Genomic DNA, 20,220 nt, shown 5'->3' with positions numbered 1-20,220 from the left:
TGGAGTAGTTTTTGTATGGGTAGGATTATCCATTTTTTGAATGTTTTGTAGAACTTACGATAGTGTTTTGGCCTGATGTTCTTTTTTTCCCTCCCTTACATAGATTTTAATGACTGATTAATTTTCTTTAATAGTAATAAGTTTTTTTAGTTATTCTGTTTTTACTTGAGTCAGTGTTTTTTTTGTTTTTGAGAAACTGTCCTGTCATTCAAGATTTCACATTTTATTGGCATAAAGTTATGAATAGTACTTCTTTACCAAAAAATCTGTATCTGCAGCTTTTTCATTCTTAATATTGCTTTTATCTTCCCTTTCAACTTCTTAAAAAAATCTTTGTAGAATTGTATTTTGCTCTATTTTTATCCCAGTGAACCAGCTTTTGTTAGTTTTCCCAACTGTATCTTTCTTTTCTATTTCATTATTTCTTTTGACTTAATTAAAAAAAAAATTTTTTTATAGATTGTTGCATTGAATGCTTTTAATTCCCAATCCAGAAATGGGTTTTATGCTCTATAGTTCTATGGGATATAGCAGTTCTAGGTAAACCAGCGGGTGGCCCTGCACAGTTTCTGGACCCAAGATGTATATGTATCCTGTATTTCTAGGCCCATAGCTTTCTAAAGAGTACTAGTCTAACGCAGTAGTTGCCAACATTTACTTTCAACCTTCTTTCTTTGAAAAGGATGGAAAAGAAGCCCTATTCCATTCCACTTCAGCCTCTTCATGCATCAAATCTGGCTCTGCTCCTCCTTTTCCTTAGAATCCTACTAGTTTTGGTGATCCCATAGGAAATGCACTCCCAACTACCATAGCTTGCTTTTCAGGCCCAGAGTCAAACATGACCATAGCTTCAGCCTCTTAAACTGTTCTGAGCTTTTGTTCAGTTTTGATATTTGGAGGTATTTATCTTGTTTTTGAGCTTATGTCCTTATTTTGTTTTGTTTTATCCATCTATTGCTTGGAGCTAAGAAGAAGGTACTTTATTTTTATTTATTTTTTTTTAAAAAGATTTTATTTATTTATTAGAGCAAGCACGAGAGAGAAAGCATGAGTTGGGGGGGGTGGAGGGGAGAGGCAGAAGCAGACTCCCCGCTGAGCAGGGAGCCCAAAGCAGGACTCGATCCCAGGATCCAGGGATCATAACCTGAGCCAAAGGCAGATGCTTAACCGACTGAGCCACCCAGGTGCCCCAAGAAGAAGGTACTTTAAAGCATGGACTTAACTATGCCATGTGAAATTCCTAGAATTCTCTGGAACAGTTTTATCATCTTTTTTGCCTTCATTAAGACCTTAATGTCTCCCCATTGCCTGTAAAATGTCCACCTTGTACAGCAAGGCTTATAAAACTCTGCAGCTTGTCCCAGTTTACCTTTTGCTACTAGGTGCAGTCTCAGACTACATGTTCTTTAAATATATATCATGCATTTTCACACCTGTCTTTGTTCATGTTATTTCTTCTGCCCAGATGGCTTTTTACTTTGTCCTGGGAAATACACACTCATCCTTCTAGGTCTGGCTCAGAGAGGCAGTTCTCTGTCTTGCTTTCCTACTTTCTCTCCCTTCTATCAGGTAATCCACTAGATGGTGGAAGACATCTTATTCATCTTTTTATCTCCTCTGTTTTCTGTAGTGTGTGTCACATAGTAAGTGCTTAGTAAATGTATTTTATATGTTAACATAGAGCAAGGGTTAGCCAAATTTTCTTAAAGAGCCAGATAATAAATGTTGTCTCTACTACACCTACCCAACTCTGCCATTGTTGTGTGAATGCAACCATAGATAATATGTAAGTGAATGGATGTGGCTGTTTTCCAATGAAACTTTATTTATAAAAAGTGGGCGACCAAATTTGCCCATGTGCTGTATTTTGCTGACCCCTGACGTAGAATAAGCAAAGGATATATAAATATTCACTAATTATTTGATTTGCTGTTTTATTAAATTAAGAAGGTATAGGTTTAATAACCAGTGTGCTTAAAGTTTTTATGATTGCTATTATGGGGTGCTCCTTTTGTTCATACGAATGTTGGACCTGGTTTACTTTTTTGTTGTTGTTGGTTTACTTTTAATAATGGCATGTCTTTTTTGCTTGGTAAAAACTAGGAAATTTTTGTAGAATAGGCAATTATTAGTCTGTCTTCACAGACTAACACTTCTCACATAAGTATCAAATCAGACCTAAAATAGCTTTATCAATTACAATTTTAAAAGTCAATAGTTTTGCTTCAGTAAGGCAAATCTGTCTTTCAGATTCTTGTTATTAAATACTTTGTAAAAATAAACCACTTTGTTGTTATTAAGTATTTTCTGAAAATGAGGGGTGCCTGGGTGGCTCAGTCAGTTAAGCGGCTACCTTCGGCTCAGGTCATGATCCAGTGGTCCTGGGATCGAGCCCCACGTTGGGCTCCCTGCTCAGTGGGGAGCCTGCTTCTCCCTCTCCCACTCCCCCTGCTTGTTTTTGCTCCCTCTCTCTGTCAAATAAAAATCTTAAAAAAAAAGTATTTTCTGCAAATGATACATTAATGTAGCAAAGTCACATAAAATTGAAGTAGGTAAATAAAGTAATAAATAGGAAAATATAGGTAGGGATAGATAGAAGACAAAGAGGATAGCAGAATGAAGGAATGAAATCCTTTATTTTTCAAAGCACATTAATGATGTGTTGTAAGAAAAGTATGTATGAGATGTGTTTGGAATTTAGAGGAGCTGGGCTGTGGTTCCAGTTGGGGTTTGTGGAGGAAATACCTTCAATCTAGTCTTTACAGGATGTGTGTCTGGGAACTGGGAGCAGAGGCATGGAGGCCTGTGCAGGACGCAGCATGAACCATGAGAACACCTCAGGAATTTCAGAGTGCTCTATAAATGTATTAATCACCAGAATTGAAATGGTTAAAAGTAAATAACCCGGTGGACTTTTCATTAATTTCATCAGACGAATTTTATGCAGTGTTTTTGTTTAATTTCTGCATCCTTTACATTAATTCTGAGGACTGTGTTTTGGCAGTGACTGTTGAAGTGAAGGGTCCCTATGAATACCTCACGCTTGAAGAATATCCCTTGATGATTGTAAGTGGACTTACATTCTTAACCTTAACATTACACGAGTTTAGCTTGAAAGATTGTCCATGTTTTGTGGCAATATTTTTCTTTGAAGAATTGTTCCTGAACAATTCAGAAAAGACTGCTTTGTAGTTTCGTACTTCTTACTAAAATATGACCTTGAGAGTGTCAGTGAATCACTCTGTACCTCATCTCATCTGTAGAATGAAGAGGTTGATGACTTGAGGAATTTCAGAATTGGAAAGTACCTCAAAGATAATTTCAGATCACACATTCTTTCTAGAATCCAGAGTGGGGCACTTCTTACCACCCTGTAGTTTCTGATCACATTTAAAGTAACTAAATGATGACACTTAGGTTGTGTGTATGTCTGTGTCCATGGGAATAGTCTTACTCTGTTTTCAGATTTCCTTTGTTCATTTCTTTCTTCTTTTGCCTTTCATAGTTTTCCCACATTGTGTTTCATTGCCTTCAGATGTATCCTAACCCTGCCATGTCTTTTTTTCCTCTTTAAGTGTTCTCTTCATTTATGTAATGAAAAGGCACTTTTAATGCAGAAGAACAGTTACTCTTAATGATAGGTCCTTAGGTAGTTTCTCTCTGTGCAAGAGGAGATAATTTTTTTGTGGTAGTATTGAACTTCAAAGAAATAAAATAATTATTCTTAAAGTAGGTAGAATACATATTTTTTTATATAGTTTAAGACTATGTATTAATTCTAAATTGGCTCTTGGCCCTAATCCTCCTTTTTATTTCTTACCCATTTGGATGACAGTTTTTCATGGTGATGTGTATTGTATATGTCCTGTTTGGTGTTCTGTGGCTGGCGTGGTCTGCCTGCTATTGGAGAGATCTCCTAAGAATTCAGTTTTGGATTGGTGCTGTCATCTTCCTGGGAATGCTTGAGAAAGCTGTCTTCTATGCAGAATTTCAGAATATCCGATACAAAGGAGAATCAGGTATGTAACCAAAAAATGTTTCCCCGTCTGTGAATGATCGGCAGGTAAGACGTGAGTTTTCCTCAGGTCAACAGTCATTAAGTGGGTTTAACTTTTCAGTTACTTAATTATTATTAAGTAATAATAAGCTAAGCATAATCACTATGATTGTAACTTTTGTTTTTGATCTCATAACTTACGGGTTCAGTGATTTAAGAGTGATTGTACTGAAATACATCCACACAAGTTAACAACAGTAGTGGCCATTTTGGGTAAGATTATCACCATCATTGAATCTCAATTGCCATTGGTTTTTAAGGCACCATTATTATATTATACCCCTAAGGAGGGAAATAAATACTACCAACTTAATAGTAAGATGTCATTGATGATAAGATCTACTATGATTTCAGAGATTTTAAAATATGAGGGAGAAGTGCCTCTAAGAATTGGTAAAATATAGTAATACCAAGAAAATAGAAGGGTGCTTATGGTTCACTAAAGTAAACAGGTAATGACAGAAATTATATTGTACTGAAGTTTTTTGTGATTAGCTTTGGCTCTCTCTCCTCAGACCATTTAATTGTTAATGGTTATTGTTGTAAGATTACTGATTAGAGCTTTCCCTATCTTTGAAAAGGCTTGAAAATAGTAGATGTGAAAATAATTTGAAAACTGCATGTGTTTGTGTTTTGTGCTTTTCAGTGTATGTATATTTTTTCAATGTGTATTCCCCAGTTTTTAAAAATGGGGGAAAAGTTCCGTAGGTGTTATAAACTGTCCATGTAGGTGAGGTATTCTGTTGAGGTTTTAGTGAAGTGGGGTTGGGGAGGGAAGGTGATTTGAGTGCACCCAGATTGCTATTCACATGAGCAAGGTAAGTGAAATCAGCTTGTGTACTTACAAGAATTGCAGGAGAGGTATTTTTCTTTGAACAGGACTAATTCCAGTGGTTATTCTGAAGAGCATTAGTTATCTAGATCCACATTCTGGTTCTGGAGTCACGCCTTTTCCCAAACCTAGATTATAGCACTCTTTCCCTCTTTCTTCTTTCTCATAGTTCAAGGTGCCCTGATCCTTGCAGAGCTGCTTTCAGCAGTTAAACGCTCACTGGCTCGAACCCTGGTCATCATAGTCAGCCTGGGATATGGCATAGTTAAGTAAGTATTAACTTTTTATATGGAAAGGACATATTAAAACACTGATTAAATTGAAACAGTATTGCAGGATCCCATTGTAATTTTGAAAGAATTGATATAAGAAATAGTTCTGCAGTAAGACAGGTATCTAAAATTTTGTAGATTTGCAAAAGCTAGAAAATGTTAAGTGTTTTATTTCACTTCTGAGAACTCGAGCATATGCAGCAAAGTCTGCAATGTAGTGAATGACATTAAAACATCAAACTTTTAGAGTGAACTTAGTTACTTTTAATCTTCCCAAATGTTTTTGAAATCACATTTTTTGTGAGAGTTACTCTGAAAGTCTGAAAATTATTATTATTATTATTATTTTTTTAAGATTTAATTATTTATGTGACAGAGACATAGCGAGAGAAGGAACACAAGCAGGGGGAATGGGAGAGGGAGAAGCAGGCTTCCTGCCAAGCAGGGAGCACGATGCACGGGGCTCGATCCCAGGACTCTGGGATCATGACCTGAGCCGAAGGCAGACGCTTAACGACTGAGCCACCCAGGCGCCCCGAAAGGATGGAATTTATAAGTTCAGGAGCATCTTAGGTGGAATAAGTTTGGAGTAGAGGCAAGATTAGGAGTTCAGTTAGATAACCAAATGGGGCAATAAAGGGGAGAGAGTAGGATAGAGATATGAATTTGGGAGTCATCAGAATATAGCTGTTTACTTAAAGCCATGAGAGTGGGATGCAATCACTGAGGAAGTAAGTGTATATAGACAAGAGGTCAGAGGATGGAGCCCTTGAACATTTTCAGTTATTTAGAATTCAATGAGATGAAACAGAATTAGAGGAATTTGAGAAGGACTGTTGTGGTGAGAGGTAAACCCAAAGACTGTTTCACGGAGGGAGTGATTGTGTCCAGAGGGTTAAATGATGACTATTGGGTTGAACTACATGGAAGATATAAGTGACCTTAATAAGATGGTGTTGATGAAGTGCTAGGATAAAAGCTTGACTCGAGTGATTTCAAGAAAGAATAGAAGCAGAGGAATTGGACCTAGCCAGGTATAGACAGTTATTTCGAGGAGTCTTGCTTTAAGTGGTATTAAAGAAATGGGTTTTAATTTTTTAAATTTATTCATTTAAAGGAGTTTTGTTTTCAGTGGGATTAGGGGGATGGGGTGGGTTTCATTTTTTAAATTGTTTAATTCATTTCACAAATATTTGAATGCTTCCTATATGCCAGGGCGTGGCCTAGGTTTCTAAGGTAACCAGTGGGGAGAAAAATCCTTGCCCATATGGAGCTTTGCTAGCATATGACAAAAAATACAAGAACAAATATTACTTAGACATAAGTAGACATGATTTATGGCAGTGCATCTCAAACTTACAGTGCACTAATGAATCACCTGGAGATCTTGTTAAAATGCAGATTCTGATTGAATGGCATTTTGAATGTCAAGGATTCAAGACTTTTTCTTCAAGCAGAAGGTGCTTGAAAGACTTCATATTTTGTTGGATTCTGAGCTTACAAATGTACAGTTTATCTAATGAGTTGCAGTAGGGTATTTGCTTATATTGTTATAACTTTTAGATTTGATAATGGAATTGTGGTTATGTTTTTAAAAAGTCCTTACTGGTTAAAAACATAGGCTGAAATATATACAAATAAAAGGTATGCTATCTAGGATTTGCTTGAAGATAATATGGGAGGATAGGAAGTGGATGGGGTTTGCATGAGGCACAGTTGGCTATAGCTTAGTGATTATTGGAACTGGATGATGGTATAGAGGGGTTCATTATACCATTGAATGTTTCAGAATTCTCTATTAAAGAGGGTTTTTTTTGTTTTTTGTTTTTTTTTTTAATATAGTAACTAGGGACCAGATCTAAAGTTCTAGTATTAGCTTGGTTTAAGACCATATGTTCTTCTGAGTTTTTTTTTCTCATGTGGATCAAGTATGTCTGACTTATCTCTGTTAAGTTGTTGGCCTGTATTTTAATTAACTTGAGTTGCTATTACTTATTTTGGAGTTTGTGACATTGGTACTCAACTCTTTCTTTGCTTCCTGTTTAGGCCTCGCCTTGGAGTCACTCTTCACAAAGTTGTGGTAGCAGGAGCCCTCTATCTTTTGTTCTCTGGCATGGAAGGGGTCCTCAGAGTTACTGGGGTCAGTACTGCTTAATCTAAGTGTTGTATATGGTCAGTTCAGATACATTGTTTTTGTCTTGAGAGGGTGAATTGGAAATGTCTGTGGGCTTCTTTACTTTTTCTTCTAAATCACCTTTAATTCTGATTTTCAAAATGTATGTACAATTCAAATTTTCTTTTTAATCTATTAGAACTTTATAAGTTTAATGTGTGACCAGGAATGAATGCTTTCCCGCCTGTCCCCAAATTGCTACTCATTTCCTCCTCCCAGAAAGTGGGCTCTCATTCTTGTATTAAGTGGCAAAGATTGTAATCTTGCTCAATAATCTACTTTTTTCAAGATTTATTTGTTTATTTGAGAGAGAGTGCATGCGTGCACGCTTGTTGGGGAGGGGCAGAGGGAGAAGGAGAGAGAATCCCATGCAGACTCCGCTGAGCTTGGAGCCTGATATGGGGCTCCATCTCACAACCCTGAGATTAGGACCTGAGCCAAAACCAAGTGTCAGATGCTCAACTGACTGCGCCACCCAGGCACCCTCTATTTTTTGTTTTAAAGTGAGAGTGCTCTTTGTTTAACCAGCACTTGGGTTTCAAAGGCTTTTCTAAAATGCGGCTAATTGTTTCACATCATTCTTGAGAAATTATAAAATCATACCCTTTGTCAGGGAGGGAAACCAAAGCACTAAATAAAAATGATAAAGCAATTTATCTTAAAGCTGGATTAATGTGAAGAACTGGTCATTCCAGTAGTTACTTATTTAAAAATCACTCTCAGTAATCACCCATTAGATTCAAGGTGGTAAATGCTGTAAACTTGACTTACTGAGCTCAATAAGTTTTGTAATAAATTGCCCCTTAAATAAAACATTTTATGGATACATATTTGTTTTTCAGATCACACTGTCCTCTATGTGATTTCCTTCAACTTTTAGCAACTTTAACCCTCTGTCAATTTCATTTTCTTTCTGCTGCTGTAGTATTTTTCTTATCCCTTGGCTCTGTTTGTAAACCTGGCCCTCTCAGCAGTTGATGCCTGTATTATTTTATGGATATCCTTTCAATAATGCCCTGGTGTTTGGGTAATCACGGTTATATAAATAGCACCTTATATGTATAAACTCGTGAAACAAGCAGCATAGTTTTTGGGACAGATATTTGCCTTACATTTTATTTTGGGGTGTGCTCTTATTTGTAGAATTATATTGTATTATAATTCTGGAAATTAAAATTGTGTATTAATGCTGCAGTACTTTGAAATATGAGAAGGTTCTTATTAGACTTGTAGCCAAAATCACAATGATGGGAGATGATAGGATGGGATGGGGGCTTGTAACACCACGACTTTTCAGTGTGGTCACTTCTTAACATGGACGACCTTACTTGCCATGCTAGGAGCTCTGTGGTGGTTGCCTTGTATTAGTTAGCAGCATGTTTTATTGTATTGAGATTGTGATCAATAGTTTGTATGAAATGCTTATAGCTGTGTATTCTATGTGATCGATTGTCAGAAGGGAAGAATGATGTAGGTACAAAGTATTATTCCTTATTTTCTTTCAGTTCGAATGCAGAATCATTCTAGATGATTATGTAAATGCAGAGTCATTTGCTGGTTTCTTCTCTGTGCTCTCTAGACATCTCTTTTTCACCACCTCTTTTTCTTTGTCTGCAGGCCCAGACTGATCTTGCTTCCTTGGCCTTTATCCCCTTGGCTTTCCTAGACACTGCCCTGTGCTGGTGGATATCCTTCTCATTGGCTTGTTTGATGGCGGCCCATTTTCTCCTTGGAGTTGGGTTTCCATTGATCTTTCTGCAAGTGGTTTTTGCCAGTTTCGTTGATTACTCCTTACTTTGGGGAATAGGGTATTTTCATTCTAACAACCTGGGGGCTCAGGTAAGCAGTTATTTTGTTTTTAATTTTAAAAATTTCATCAAAAGTTGGTGACTGCAGACTGAGAATAAGATAAAAGCTTCTGGCCTTTTTTTAAATGAGTATTTCACTTCGATTTTGGATTTATTTGTGTACCTCACTTCGTGTTAGAATCACTGGCTGCTGTGGTCCTACTGTTTCTTTCAGCTTCGGCAGTTCTTAAATGCTTTGAAAATTATGTAAATATTTTGATTCTTAAAATATGGTTTCAGGAACTATACTATTTGAGGTTGTTTGAAAAATTCTAAGTAGATTGAGCAGATTTTAACCCTTACAGGGTAAGTGTTTTATACCCTCATTCAGAAGCGACTTGGGATTATTTGAAGACTTTACTCTTTGAAATAAATCTTATTTCATTTACAGGAAAAGTCAACCAGCAGCTAACAAACAAGTTTCTATTTGAATAATCTTTTCTTCCTGCTTTTCAAGAGTAAACATTTGTTTATTTAGGGACTTGGCCTGTTGGATGAAGGATTCAGGTTTTTGGACTTTTATCTTTTGGAGATTTTTAAAAATTTATTTTGGTTTTTGTGTTATTTGGTCCTATGTACAATTGTGCAGTATTATTGTCCTGATGAACTGTGACTATTATAAAAGGCTGAGTGTAAATAAAATAGTAATTTTGTGAATTTGAGGGGATTTTCATGTATCAAAAATGTTTGAAATTGAAATGTCCTGCGTCCAAATGGCCAAAGCTTTTCTGGGTCACTATCTTTGTGAATCTCTACTATGCATATTGAGAGGAGTAAGGAGAGAGACTGGACCATACAAGAAGATGACCCAATAATTAGGTAGCAGTGAGGGCTCTGTTAAAGGGCATGAGTGAGCTCCAGCTCACTTGCTTTCATATCTGCCCCTCATTCTGAAAGTTGAACATAAGATAGCAGATAAATGCCTATAGTAGTCATTAGATCTTCCCTATCTTTGTGCAGCAGTTTATACTTGAGATAATGACTTGAAAGTAGAGAGTTGTTGCTTTTAGAGCCTAACTGCCTGGGATTCTCAGGCAATTGTAATTGTCTAGTCCTTTTAATTCAGGATAGCTCAGTGATGGCAGGTTCCTCCTTAGCATGGCACAAAGGGACTGAGTGTAGAACTCTGGGAGGTTGTAGGCATGAATGTAAGACTCTAGACTGGATTAGCTAGGACAGTGAGAACAGAGCCACTGCCTTACAAGAAGAAAGGAGATGATGCTAACTCCTGTTGTTTTGCCTCTTACTCATTTTTATTTCATTTTCTTCCATTTGCTTCTTTTTCTTTGTTTCTCTAGAAAGTTTCCTATCTTTATTTCTCCTTTATATTTTTCTTCTCTTCTTTTTTCTTGTCTTTTGTATTCTCATTTTATCCTGGTTCTGTCCTCTCTTTAAGTGTCATTGAAAATGAAGAGTTTCTTACTAATCATGGTGGGCCTGGAGTGTTTGTAAAGTTGAGAGTGAGAGCTGTAAGACCTGGCGTCCATGGCTCTGTCAGTATGACCCCAGATCCTTAAAGAAATGTAAGGATTAATTTACTAGCTTACTGTTTTTTCTGAATGTTGATTTCCTTGACCTGCAAACACATATTTATTAGCTTGACTCAAACAATGAAGCTGTTAAAACTTCGGAGGAACATTGTAAAACTCTCTTTGTACCGACATTTTACCAACACGCTTATCTTGGCAGTGGCAGGTAAGTTGGGGACTTGCTTCCTGCTGTTTAAATGCATTTCCTTTAGAACAAAGATTTTTAACCTGAGAGGCCAGAGATGGGCTTTCTAAAATTACATAGAAAGTTTTGTGTGTTTCACTTAGGGAAGGGGTCTTGCACTTTTGTCAAGTTCTCGAAGGGGTCTTTGGTTCAAAAAAGTTTGACAACCACTTATTTTAATAGCTGGAAATTGATTACATATAATTTTAACTCTTGGTATATCCCTTTCCTATCTCCATTCTGAGACTTTTTTTTTTTTGAGGCAAGTTAGCATTAGGGTCATATGTGTTCAGATTTCTTTTAGAAGACATTAATATTTGCTTATTTGGTTTTATTGAAATAAATACAGAATTTTATATAGATTTTAGATCAGTGTATGTTGCTATTATATTGCCTTTACATATGTCATTAAACATGCGTAACATATACGTTATGCATATACATTAGGATAGACTATAGCCCACATAGGCTAATTTGCCTGCCTTTTGGCTTGTGTACCAGGATTAGGGAGGTCTGGCCTATGATTGGGACCAATAATTCTGTTTGTCTTACAGTCATTTTATCAACCTTTTTTTCCATCTGACCAGGCAAAGAAATATTAACGTTTAGTTACTAAAGATGAAGAAAGGGAAAACAATCATATTATTGATAATGCTGGAAAAAGACATGTTTCTAATACCTTCTTTTCCACTTCTGAGGGTTGCCAAAGTAGCCAGATGATAAATAAAACTATTCTTTAAGTACAGAAAGGGTTGGCAAGAGTACGCATTGTGTGCCTTGCTTATAGCAGTTAAGTAAATTTGTGTTGAATAAACGTGTTAAAATAAATGAGAGAGAATGATTGTGATATATTGGGAGTTAGGGATGTGTTTGATTCCACTTGATGAGAATCAGATAAATAATTGGGGATATAAACTAACATTCATACTCTGACCAGGTTTTTCATTTCCTGTTAGCATCTATTGTGTTTATCATCTGGACAACCATGAAGTTCAGGATAGTGACTTGTCAGTCGGTGAGTTATAAGCACATGCATTTATGAATAGTGTACTGTTTTATACATACACAGTGATGTTAATGACAGTGGTAAGGTTCACACCTTTTAAGAAATTAGGGCTAGCTCCACTCTGAGGGTTAGAAATGCTTTCCTCCTCATAAGTATTCTGTATTATCACAGAGCTTGATATGGTAGGTTTGTTTTGTGGGTTTTTTGGCAGACAGTGGGAGAGAAAGGACTGACTGTATATCCCAGTATTGGGGAGAACATTATAAAGGATATCACAGTTTTTCATAACCCAGTCTTGCCTTAACTAAAAATTATTAACAAGAAGTCCAGAGTCCTAAACGTTAAGTATGTATGAATAATGCTAATCTGAACAGAAGCCATGTACTTAAGATAGGAGCACAGAGACTGCCCAGTAGCATTTCTTTGGAAGCTGTTAAAAATAAATAAACAAAAATGAAAACTATAAAAAGTAACAACATGTTACTTTCTCTTACCTTGTATAAAAATCCTTCCCTAAAGATTCTCAGAGCTATAATGAAGCATTAATAAAGTGCTCCATTCAGTTGTGCCTTTTCTTTAGCAACAATAAACACTACCAGGGAAGAAACAGTGTTCATTTATTTTTTATTCCTAGCACTTAGCACAGTGCCTAGCACATAGCAGGCTCCTAGTAAATGTAAGTTGAAGGAATAAATAATTGATTCTTGTTCTATGCCAAGGGCTTTGTGAAGAGTTAAGATTATGTATAAAAATGTACTTCTCCCCCTTTTGGTAGGATTGGCGGGAGCTTTGGGTAGATGACGCCATCTGGCGGTTGCTGTTCTCCATGATCCTCTTCGTCATCATGGTTCTCTGGCGACCATCTGCAAACAACCAGAGGTTCTTGGACACTTCTTATTTATATCGCTAACCATTGAATGGCCATGTCATCTGTTAGGGGTGATTGAATGGGTGACAGTGTCATGGCTGTGTCAGATAGTGTAAAGAATATTCACTGAGGGGCACCTGGGTGGCTCAGTCAGTTAAGTGGCTGCCTTTGGCTCAGGTCATGATCCCAGCGTCCTGGGATCGAGCCCCACGTTGGGCTCCCTGCTCAGTGGAGGGTCTGCTTCCCCCTCTCCCTCTGCCTGCCTCTCTGCCTACTTGCACTCTCTCTGTCAAATAAATAAAATCTTAAAAAAAAAAATATTCACTGGGTCTGGAATTCAGTGAATGGGGTTCCTGTCCAGCTCTCCTTTTTGCATTGTGAGTTTTGTCATGGTGCCTCTTTTCATTAGCCTGGGCCTTAGTTTCCTCTTCATATAATAAGAGGGAATTGAACCACCTGATATGAGGTATTTTTAAATTCTGACATCTGATAATATGTATGTATATGAATAAAGAAGGGAAGTAGATAGATAGTGATACTTATAATGAGAGTCTCACCTGTCCAGTGTCAGGAAGGAAAGAACAATTTTTATAGCCAGTAGCCCAGCTCACTTCATAACAATAGGGTAAAATGAAAATTTATGTGGCAGACTTTGGAATTAAAAATTTATATGTGAATTTGCTTTGTTCAGCTATTGGCAAATCTCAATTATTTAGGAATTGGCTGTCTTTCTTTTCTGTACATCCATGTCTTTGGCATGCCCTCCCCTTTGTGTTTAGACAGTTAAGAGCTTATATTACCCACCCATATTACCAAGGAGGAAAAGGATGAGGTAGCATAACTGAACAGCTAATTTTATAATCAGACATACCAATAAAAGGCTTAGAAAATAAGTGATACCATTTTATCCCATGAAAGTAGCCTTTTTATTATACATTTAATGTTTGTGTTCTTTAAAAACTAAAAAAAGAAAAATAGAGTAGGCTTGGGACTGTTGGGGTGAAGGTCATGCACATTTGTAATTTTTAAAGTATTAAAGTCAGATTGCATTAAAAAAAAACCTGAAGCAAATTGCATATGTACTAACAGTTGTACGAGAGGAGTTCTCTTCCCTCCTATATTCCCATTATTTAATTTTTGCACATCTGATAGAGGAGATATTCACTGTTATTTTTAAAATGTTGCATTTAAGGCTGAATTACTTTTTATGGCTTTTATGTGTTTACTGGTCATTTAGTTCTCCTGTCAATCAATTTTTAATATCTGAATTTTTTTTTATCAGCTTGTTGATCATTTTTGTATTGATTTGTAGGAATTCCTTATATATTTTAGATTCCAGTATTTTTTTTTTTTTCCAAAAGAGATGCATTTTAATGATGAAAGACAGCATTAGTGAATTTTTTCATACATAACCTTTGTGGTATTAAACATGTACTGTCAAATACATACATCCAACTGGATAAGACTGTAATTATTTTGTCATGAAAAAGCTGTTATTTCAAAGGCTTTTAAAAAGGCAAAAATGGTAAAATTACTCAGAAAAAGATGCTTAGGAGTGAATGGTATCAGAGTCACATTGGCTGAAGAAGGAAAATAACAACAAACTTTTAAACCATCTTAACATAAACCTCACTGCAAATATACAATTCTTTTGAACACAGCACATGGAAAGGAGAATAACCTCAAAGGCATTATGGCTTACTTCTCTGGCATATTAAAGAACAAGTTTGGCTGAAGTTTCTTGAATTATAAAATTCCCTGATGAACTCCCCTAGATTACGTGCAGCTTTTCACTTTTAAAAGGTCATATAAAGGGCGCCTGGGTGGCTCAGTTGGTTAAGCGACTGCCTTCGGCTCAGGTCATGATCCTGGAGCCCCGGGATCGAGTCCCGCATCGGGCTCCCTGCTCGGCAGGGAGTCTGCTTCTCCCTCTGACCCTCCTCCCTCTCATGCTCTCTGTCTCTCATTCTCTCTGTCTCAAATAAATAAATAAAATCTTTAAAAAAAAAAAAAAAAGGTCATATAAAAAGATATAAGTCAGTTTCCAGCAGAGTTAACATTGGTCCATAACAAAAATTTCCTTCAGGTTATTTTAAAATACTAACATAAGAAAATTCTAGTTTAAAAAGAATTTCAAACCAATAGTAGGCATTAAAAAATAGTCATAGGGCCAGTTAATTTTCTAAAACCAAACAAACCAAAAAACCTTTCTTCCCCTCAAAACAGCAATGGGACAGTGGCTCCAAAATATTTGTTTTTTTCCTACAAAAACCAGTTTACCACCTTCTGGAATCCCAGCCCAGGAACCAGCCTGTGAATGTGGCTGGCTCATGGCCCTGCTTTACGATGACAATTGGCATCCTCTTGTCTCTTCCAGAGGATCTGTCTCAAGATACATTTTGGCAGACTTCAGAGATTCTGTTCTCTCAACTTCATTGGCATCTTTGCCGACCCAAATAAAAATCTGTTCCCAAGCATCTAGTAACATGACATCATCATCTGCTAAATCATCCTGGGTGAACTCTCCTGGAACCTCTTCAATCCTGCTCTCGTCCTCTCGCTCTCTCTTTCTCTCTCAAATAAATAAAATCTTAAAAAAAAGATTTAGAAAATTGTTTATTTGTTTCATCGTCTATCACAAGCTGATGGAATCTTATCTGGGAAGCACAGTGCTGACTACAAACATGGCCCCTGAATGCCTCAGGGAGGCTACAGGCAGTCGGACCTAGATTCCAGTATTTTGTTCTAAGCATTCCAGGTATTTTCTTCTAGTTGTTGATTATCTTTGGACATTTTAATGGTGTTTTTGGTCATAGAAAAACTTGAAAGTATGGAGTCAAATTTGTCTTTTTTTTTTTTTTTTTCCCCTTCATGTATGTATATTTTGTGTCTTGTTTAAGAAACTTTTTCCTGGCTTGAGGTGAAGTCTAAAGTTATTCTATAATTTTTTCAAAATTTCACAGTTGAACTTTTATTCATCAAGAATTGTTTGGCTCTGGGTTCTCTGTTTTTCTTCTATCCCTCTGATCCTGCATCAGTAGTATGCTTATCTTAGTTTCTTCTTAAGTCTTGGTATATGCCCTCCCCCCTTGGGAGGAGGGCATATATCACATGCTCTGTTGGGCTGAGCCAGCCAGGAGCCTTTGAATGCTATTGATTTTTATATATTTATCATACCCATCAACCCTCCTACATTGTCTTCTTAGTTCTTTTTTTTTAAATTTTATTTATTTGTTAAAGAGAGAGCGAGCAAGAGAGTGCAACCATAAGCAGGGGGAGTAGCAGGCAGAGGGGAGAAGCAGGTTCCCTGCTGAGCAAGGAGTCTGATGTGGGACTCGATCCCAGAACCCTGGGATCATGACCCCAGCTGAAGGTAGACGCCCAACTGATGAGCCACCCAGGTGTCTCTGTCTTCTTAATTCTGATAATTTCTAGGTTTTCCAAGTAGATTGATTGTTATTCCTTCTTTTCCAAATAATACTGCTGCCTCATTGCTGTTTCTTACGTTAGCTAGGCCCTCCTGTATAATACTGAATTGAGGCATTGAGAGTGGGCCTCCTTATCTTATTCTGACTTTAAAGTAAGTGCTTCTCAGGTATCATTAACTTTGGCATCTACTGTTAATTCTTGCTAGTTATTCTTTAATAGGTTATGGGTGTGTTCCCTGTTATTCCTAGCTTTTTTTTTTTTTTTAAGATTTTATTTATTTGAGAGAGAGTACAAGCAGGGGGAGGGGCAGAAGCAGGCACCCCGCTGAACAAGGAGCCTGGTGCGGGGCTCCCATCCCAGGATCCTGGGATCATGACCTGAGCCAAAGGCAGATGCTTAACCAAATGAGGCACCCAGGCGTCCCTATTCCTAGTTTTTAAAGAGTTACGTTTTGTTTTTTTTAATTCATGAAAGGGAGTTTTAAAAACAAGGTAGAATGAAGATAATAGGCAACAGTAAGTACAGAGTGAGTTCAAAGCTAAAGCTTTCTAAGAGTTACCTATCTGGGGGTACCTGGGTGGCTCATTCGGTTGAGTATCCCGACTCTTGGTTTTGACTTAGGTTGTGATCTCAGGGTCCTGGGATTGAGCCCCATGTATGGACTCCATGCTCAGTGGGGAGTCTGCTTGAAAGATTCTCTCCCTCTGCCCCTCCCCCTGCTTTCTTTCTCTCTCTCAAATAAATAAAAATTTAAAAAAATATGTAAAAGAATTACCTGTCTGGCAGCTGAATCTCTTCGAAGTTGTAAAGGAAAGGTATTTTAAGATGAGGCCTTCATCTTCTCAGCTCCCCACTTGGAAACTGAGATTTTAAAATTACCTGGTACATAAAAGGTCAGGACTTGTGTCTCTTAACTACGAATTCAAAGTCTGAGATTTTAAATTACATGAGTATTTACTTCCCTCTGTGTGATTTTATATGCTTATAAATGCTTACTATGTGTGAGGTATTGTTCTAAGCATTTTTTTAAATGATTTGTTTACTTTTTTCAAGACACCTCTGTGAGTAGTGTTTCATTATCCCGATTTTCAGATGAGAAAACTGAGGTACAGAGAGTAAGTAACTTGTCTCAAGTCATAAGTAGCACGTGGCTGAGCCTGTACTCATCAGTGTGATGCTGTCCTGCTTCTCTTGCGCGTTTAGGCAATCAAGAGCTTTCTGAAGGGGAAGAATTATTTTGCTTTCACTGAAATAATTTTATGAATGACTCATTGCAGTTTCAGTAGTAAGGCCTGTAAAATCTAGTTAGTGGAGCATTTTTTGTAGTTTTCTAAGTTTTTTCCTTCTGTTCTATCTTTGTTCGGTCAGGTTTGCCTTTTCACCATTGTCTGAGGAAGAGGAAGAGGATGAACAAAAAGAACCTATGCTAAAAGAAAGCTTTGGTAGTGTTAAAATTTTATTTGTGCTTTAAATATTATTTTCTGTTTTTTAGAAATAGAGTAGAGCAAGTATAACGGTTTGTGGGTATCCAAATCAGGATACTTGGATATAGTTTATTATTTTACAGTCGTTTTACAGTTGTGTCTCAGTTTGGTCTGTGGTGTATTAGGGGACAGCAAAAATAAGGGTATAAATTTTCAGGTGAAGCTGTGGTAAATTCAGTAAATAATTGCACATTAAATGTCCAGTTTGCTTACCAGAGGAGCTGAAAATCTGGCTTGGAACTTTCTAGCATAAAGATGGAGAAACATTGTTATATAATTCAGTTTCAGTAAACTTAATGTTGTGAATTCATGTTTGAAATCATTGCTGGTCTATTAATATACTTAACCCATCTACTTTGTTTTCCCTTTACAGAAGGAATGAAAATGAGAAGTACTAAACAAGAACCAAATGGAAATAGTAAAGTAAACAAAGTGGTAAGTAATTATGTACAGGCCTTAATGATTTTTTAAATCTGTGCTCTAACTAAGCTTGCTTTATAAAAAGATCTTTTAATATATATTATATTTACATTTTTAAAAACAGCAAGTGATTCTAAGACCTAGTAATTTTTAACTAGATGGTTTGCTGTTGTGTCCTGAAAAGGTACCAGACTAGTCTGATGGTTCTTTTTTTTTTTTTAAGATTTTATTTATTTGTCAGAGAGAGAGAGCACAAGCAGGGGGAGTGGCAGGCAGAGGTAGAAGCAGGCTCCCTGCTGAGCAAGGAACCCAATGTGGGACTCGATCCCAGGACTCTGGGATCATGACCTGAGCCAAAGGCAGACGCTTAACTGACTGAGCCACCCAGGCAGGCGTCCCTAGTCTGATGGTTCTATTTAATTGTTTTCATTAGTGCAAGTTATAGTCCTTTTAATATCCTAAGGTGTTTTTTGTAGTTAAAGATCAGTATTTTTTTTTTGAAGATTTTATTTATTTATTTGAGAGAGAGAGACCCAGTGAGAGAGGGAACAGAAGCAGGGGGAGTGGGAGAGGGAGAAGCAGGCTTCCCGCTGAGTAGGGAGCCCTGTGTGGGGCTCGATCCCAGGACCCTGGAATCATGACCTGAGCCAAAGGCAGACACTTAATGACTGACCACCCAGGCACCCCCAAGATTTTTTTTCATTCAGCAGTTTTTTGTTTTGTTTTGTTTTAAAACGTTACATGCAGTCTACATTAAGGGCTTTAGAATTAAACTCTTTTTTTTTTTTTTTTAAACAATGAAATAGTCTTTTTTCTTTTTTAAAGATTTTATTTATTTATTTGAGAGAGAGAATGAGATAGGGAGAAAGAGCATGAGGTGGGGAGGGTCAGAGGGAGAAGCAGACTCCCTGCTGAGCAGGGAGCCCGATGCGGGACTCAGTTCTGGGACTCCAGGATCATGACCTGAGCCGAAGGCAGTTGCTTAACCAACTGAGCCACCCAGGCGCCCGAATTAAACTCATTTTTAAGGAGCAAAACTTATATGAGGCAAATTCTTAGGTATTAGACCACTGAGAAGAAAGCATTTAAAGATATCATTTTATATCTCACTGACATAGTTTTTTAACGTATTGGACTATATAGTTTTGAAAATTATTAGCAGTCCCATTTGTTGTGTGAGTAGACTCCTTCAGAATGCCCAAAAGATTAAATTTAAAAATTTTGAGACCTCTGTATATCCTCACTTGACATGTATTATTTGGGGCATTTTAGTAACAACTGGTATTTATGTTCCCAGCAGGAAGATGATTTGAAGTGGGTAGAAGAGAATGTTCCTTCTTCTGTGACAGATGTGTAAGTTTTTGAATCATTACCATGAGAATCCTATTTCAGTTAGTCTTGCTTTTATTATTTTAAGTGAATGAGCTGAAGAATATGATAATGAGAATGCTTATAGATTAAATTATTTAAATTAAAGAATATTAAAAATGTTAAAAAGATGTTAAATAAAAATTACAAATGATATACAACCAAAAGTAATCAGGATTGTTCAGATGACATTTCTGCTTAGAAAGATTTAGCTGTAATACATCTTCCCAAAATCACTGGGAGAATTCTTTGGAATTTTTTAGTTCCTTCCCATGACTGTTTTTAATTAAACATTGGCCTTGTCACAATGCAGAACATGTTTGTTTTCTATACAATTCCAGTAACCTTCTGTTTTTGTATATGCTTTTATTCCCCTGAAATAGCCATTAATAAGATGTAGATCCTAGATAATTATAAAAAAGGCTTTAAATTGTATTCATAATTCTTTCCTTTATGAACTATTTATGACTTTATGTTGTTCATTTTGGTGTTTTTCTCTCTGTAGAGCACTTCCAGCCCTTTTGGATTCAGATGAGGTTAGTAATCAAATCATGTGCATAAACTGTGGGTCTGATGATTTAATAGGAAATCATAGGTCCTTTGTTCAGGGGAATTTTATTTGACTCAGTAGTGCCCTGAAAAACTATAGTTGGTATAGTTGAAAAAGGATGAGAATAGAAATACTAAGATGAGAACTCAAATATTCAAGAATGTTTCATTTCTATACACGTCCCCTATTTCTTTTCCTAAG

The 20,220-nt window shown here is 36.8% G+C and overlaps 1 protein-coding gene across 5 annotated transcripts in view; it reads left to right on the top strand.

The window, feature by feature from the left end:
- TMEM87A (transmembrane protein 87A) overlaps positions 1–20,220 on the top strand; it is a 43,928-nt gene that overhangs the window by 19,669 nt on the left and 4,039 nt on the right. Inside the window, exons 8-19 of one of the 5 annotated variants that reach the window (XM_021695624.1) lie at positions 3,005–3,066; positions 3,836–4,019; positions 5,059–5,158; positions 7,208–7,301; positions 8,260–8,331; positions 10,768–10,876; positions 11,851–11,909; positions 12,676–12,779; positions 17,566–17,639; positions 18,055–18,116; positions 19,399–19,454; positions 19,975–20,005. In XM_021695624.1, coding sequence (XP_021551299.1) covers positions 3,005–3,066; positions 3,836–4,019; positions 5,059–5,158; positions 7,208–7,301; positions 8,260–8,331; positions 10,768–10,876; positions 11,851–11,909; positions 12,676–12,779; positions 17,566–17,639; positions 18,055–18,116; positions 19,399–19,454; positions 19,975–20,005 — 1,007 coding nt within the window. Of the gene's footprint in view, positions 1–3,004; positions 3,067–3,835; positions 4,020–5,058; positions 5,159–7,207; positions 7,302–8,259; positions 8,332–8,951; positions 9,021–10,765; positions 10,877–11,850; positions 11,910–12,675; positions 12,917–17,565; positions 17,640–18,054; positions 18,117–19,398; positions 19,455–19,974; positions 20,006–20,220 lie in introns of those variants that run through there. The other 4 variants (XM_044918373.1, XM_021695625.2, XM_044918372.1 and 1 more) reach the window with 4 other exon arrangements.

This window comes from Neomonachus schauinslandi, chromosome 9, assembly GCF_002201575.2.
Source record: "Neomonachus schauinslandi chromosome 9, ASM220157v2, whole genome shotgun sequence".
NCBI lineage: Eukaryota > Metazoa > Chordata > Mammalia > Carnivora > Phocidae > Neomonachus > Neomonachus schauinslandi.
The sequence above is the reverse complement of the archived record's forward strand: the minus strand, read 5'-3'. Positions and strand labels throughout refer to the sequence as shown.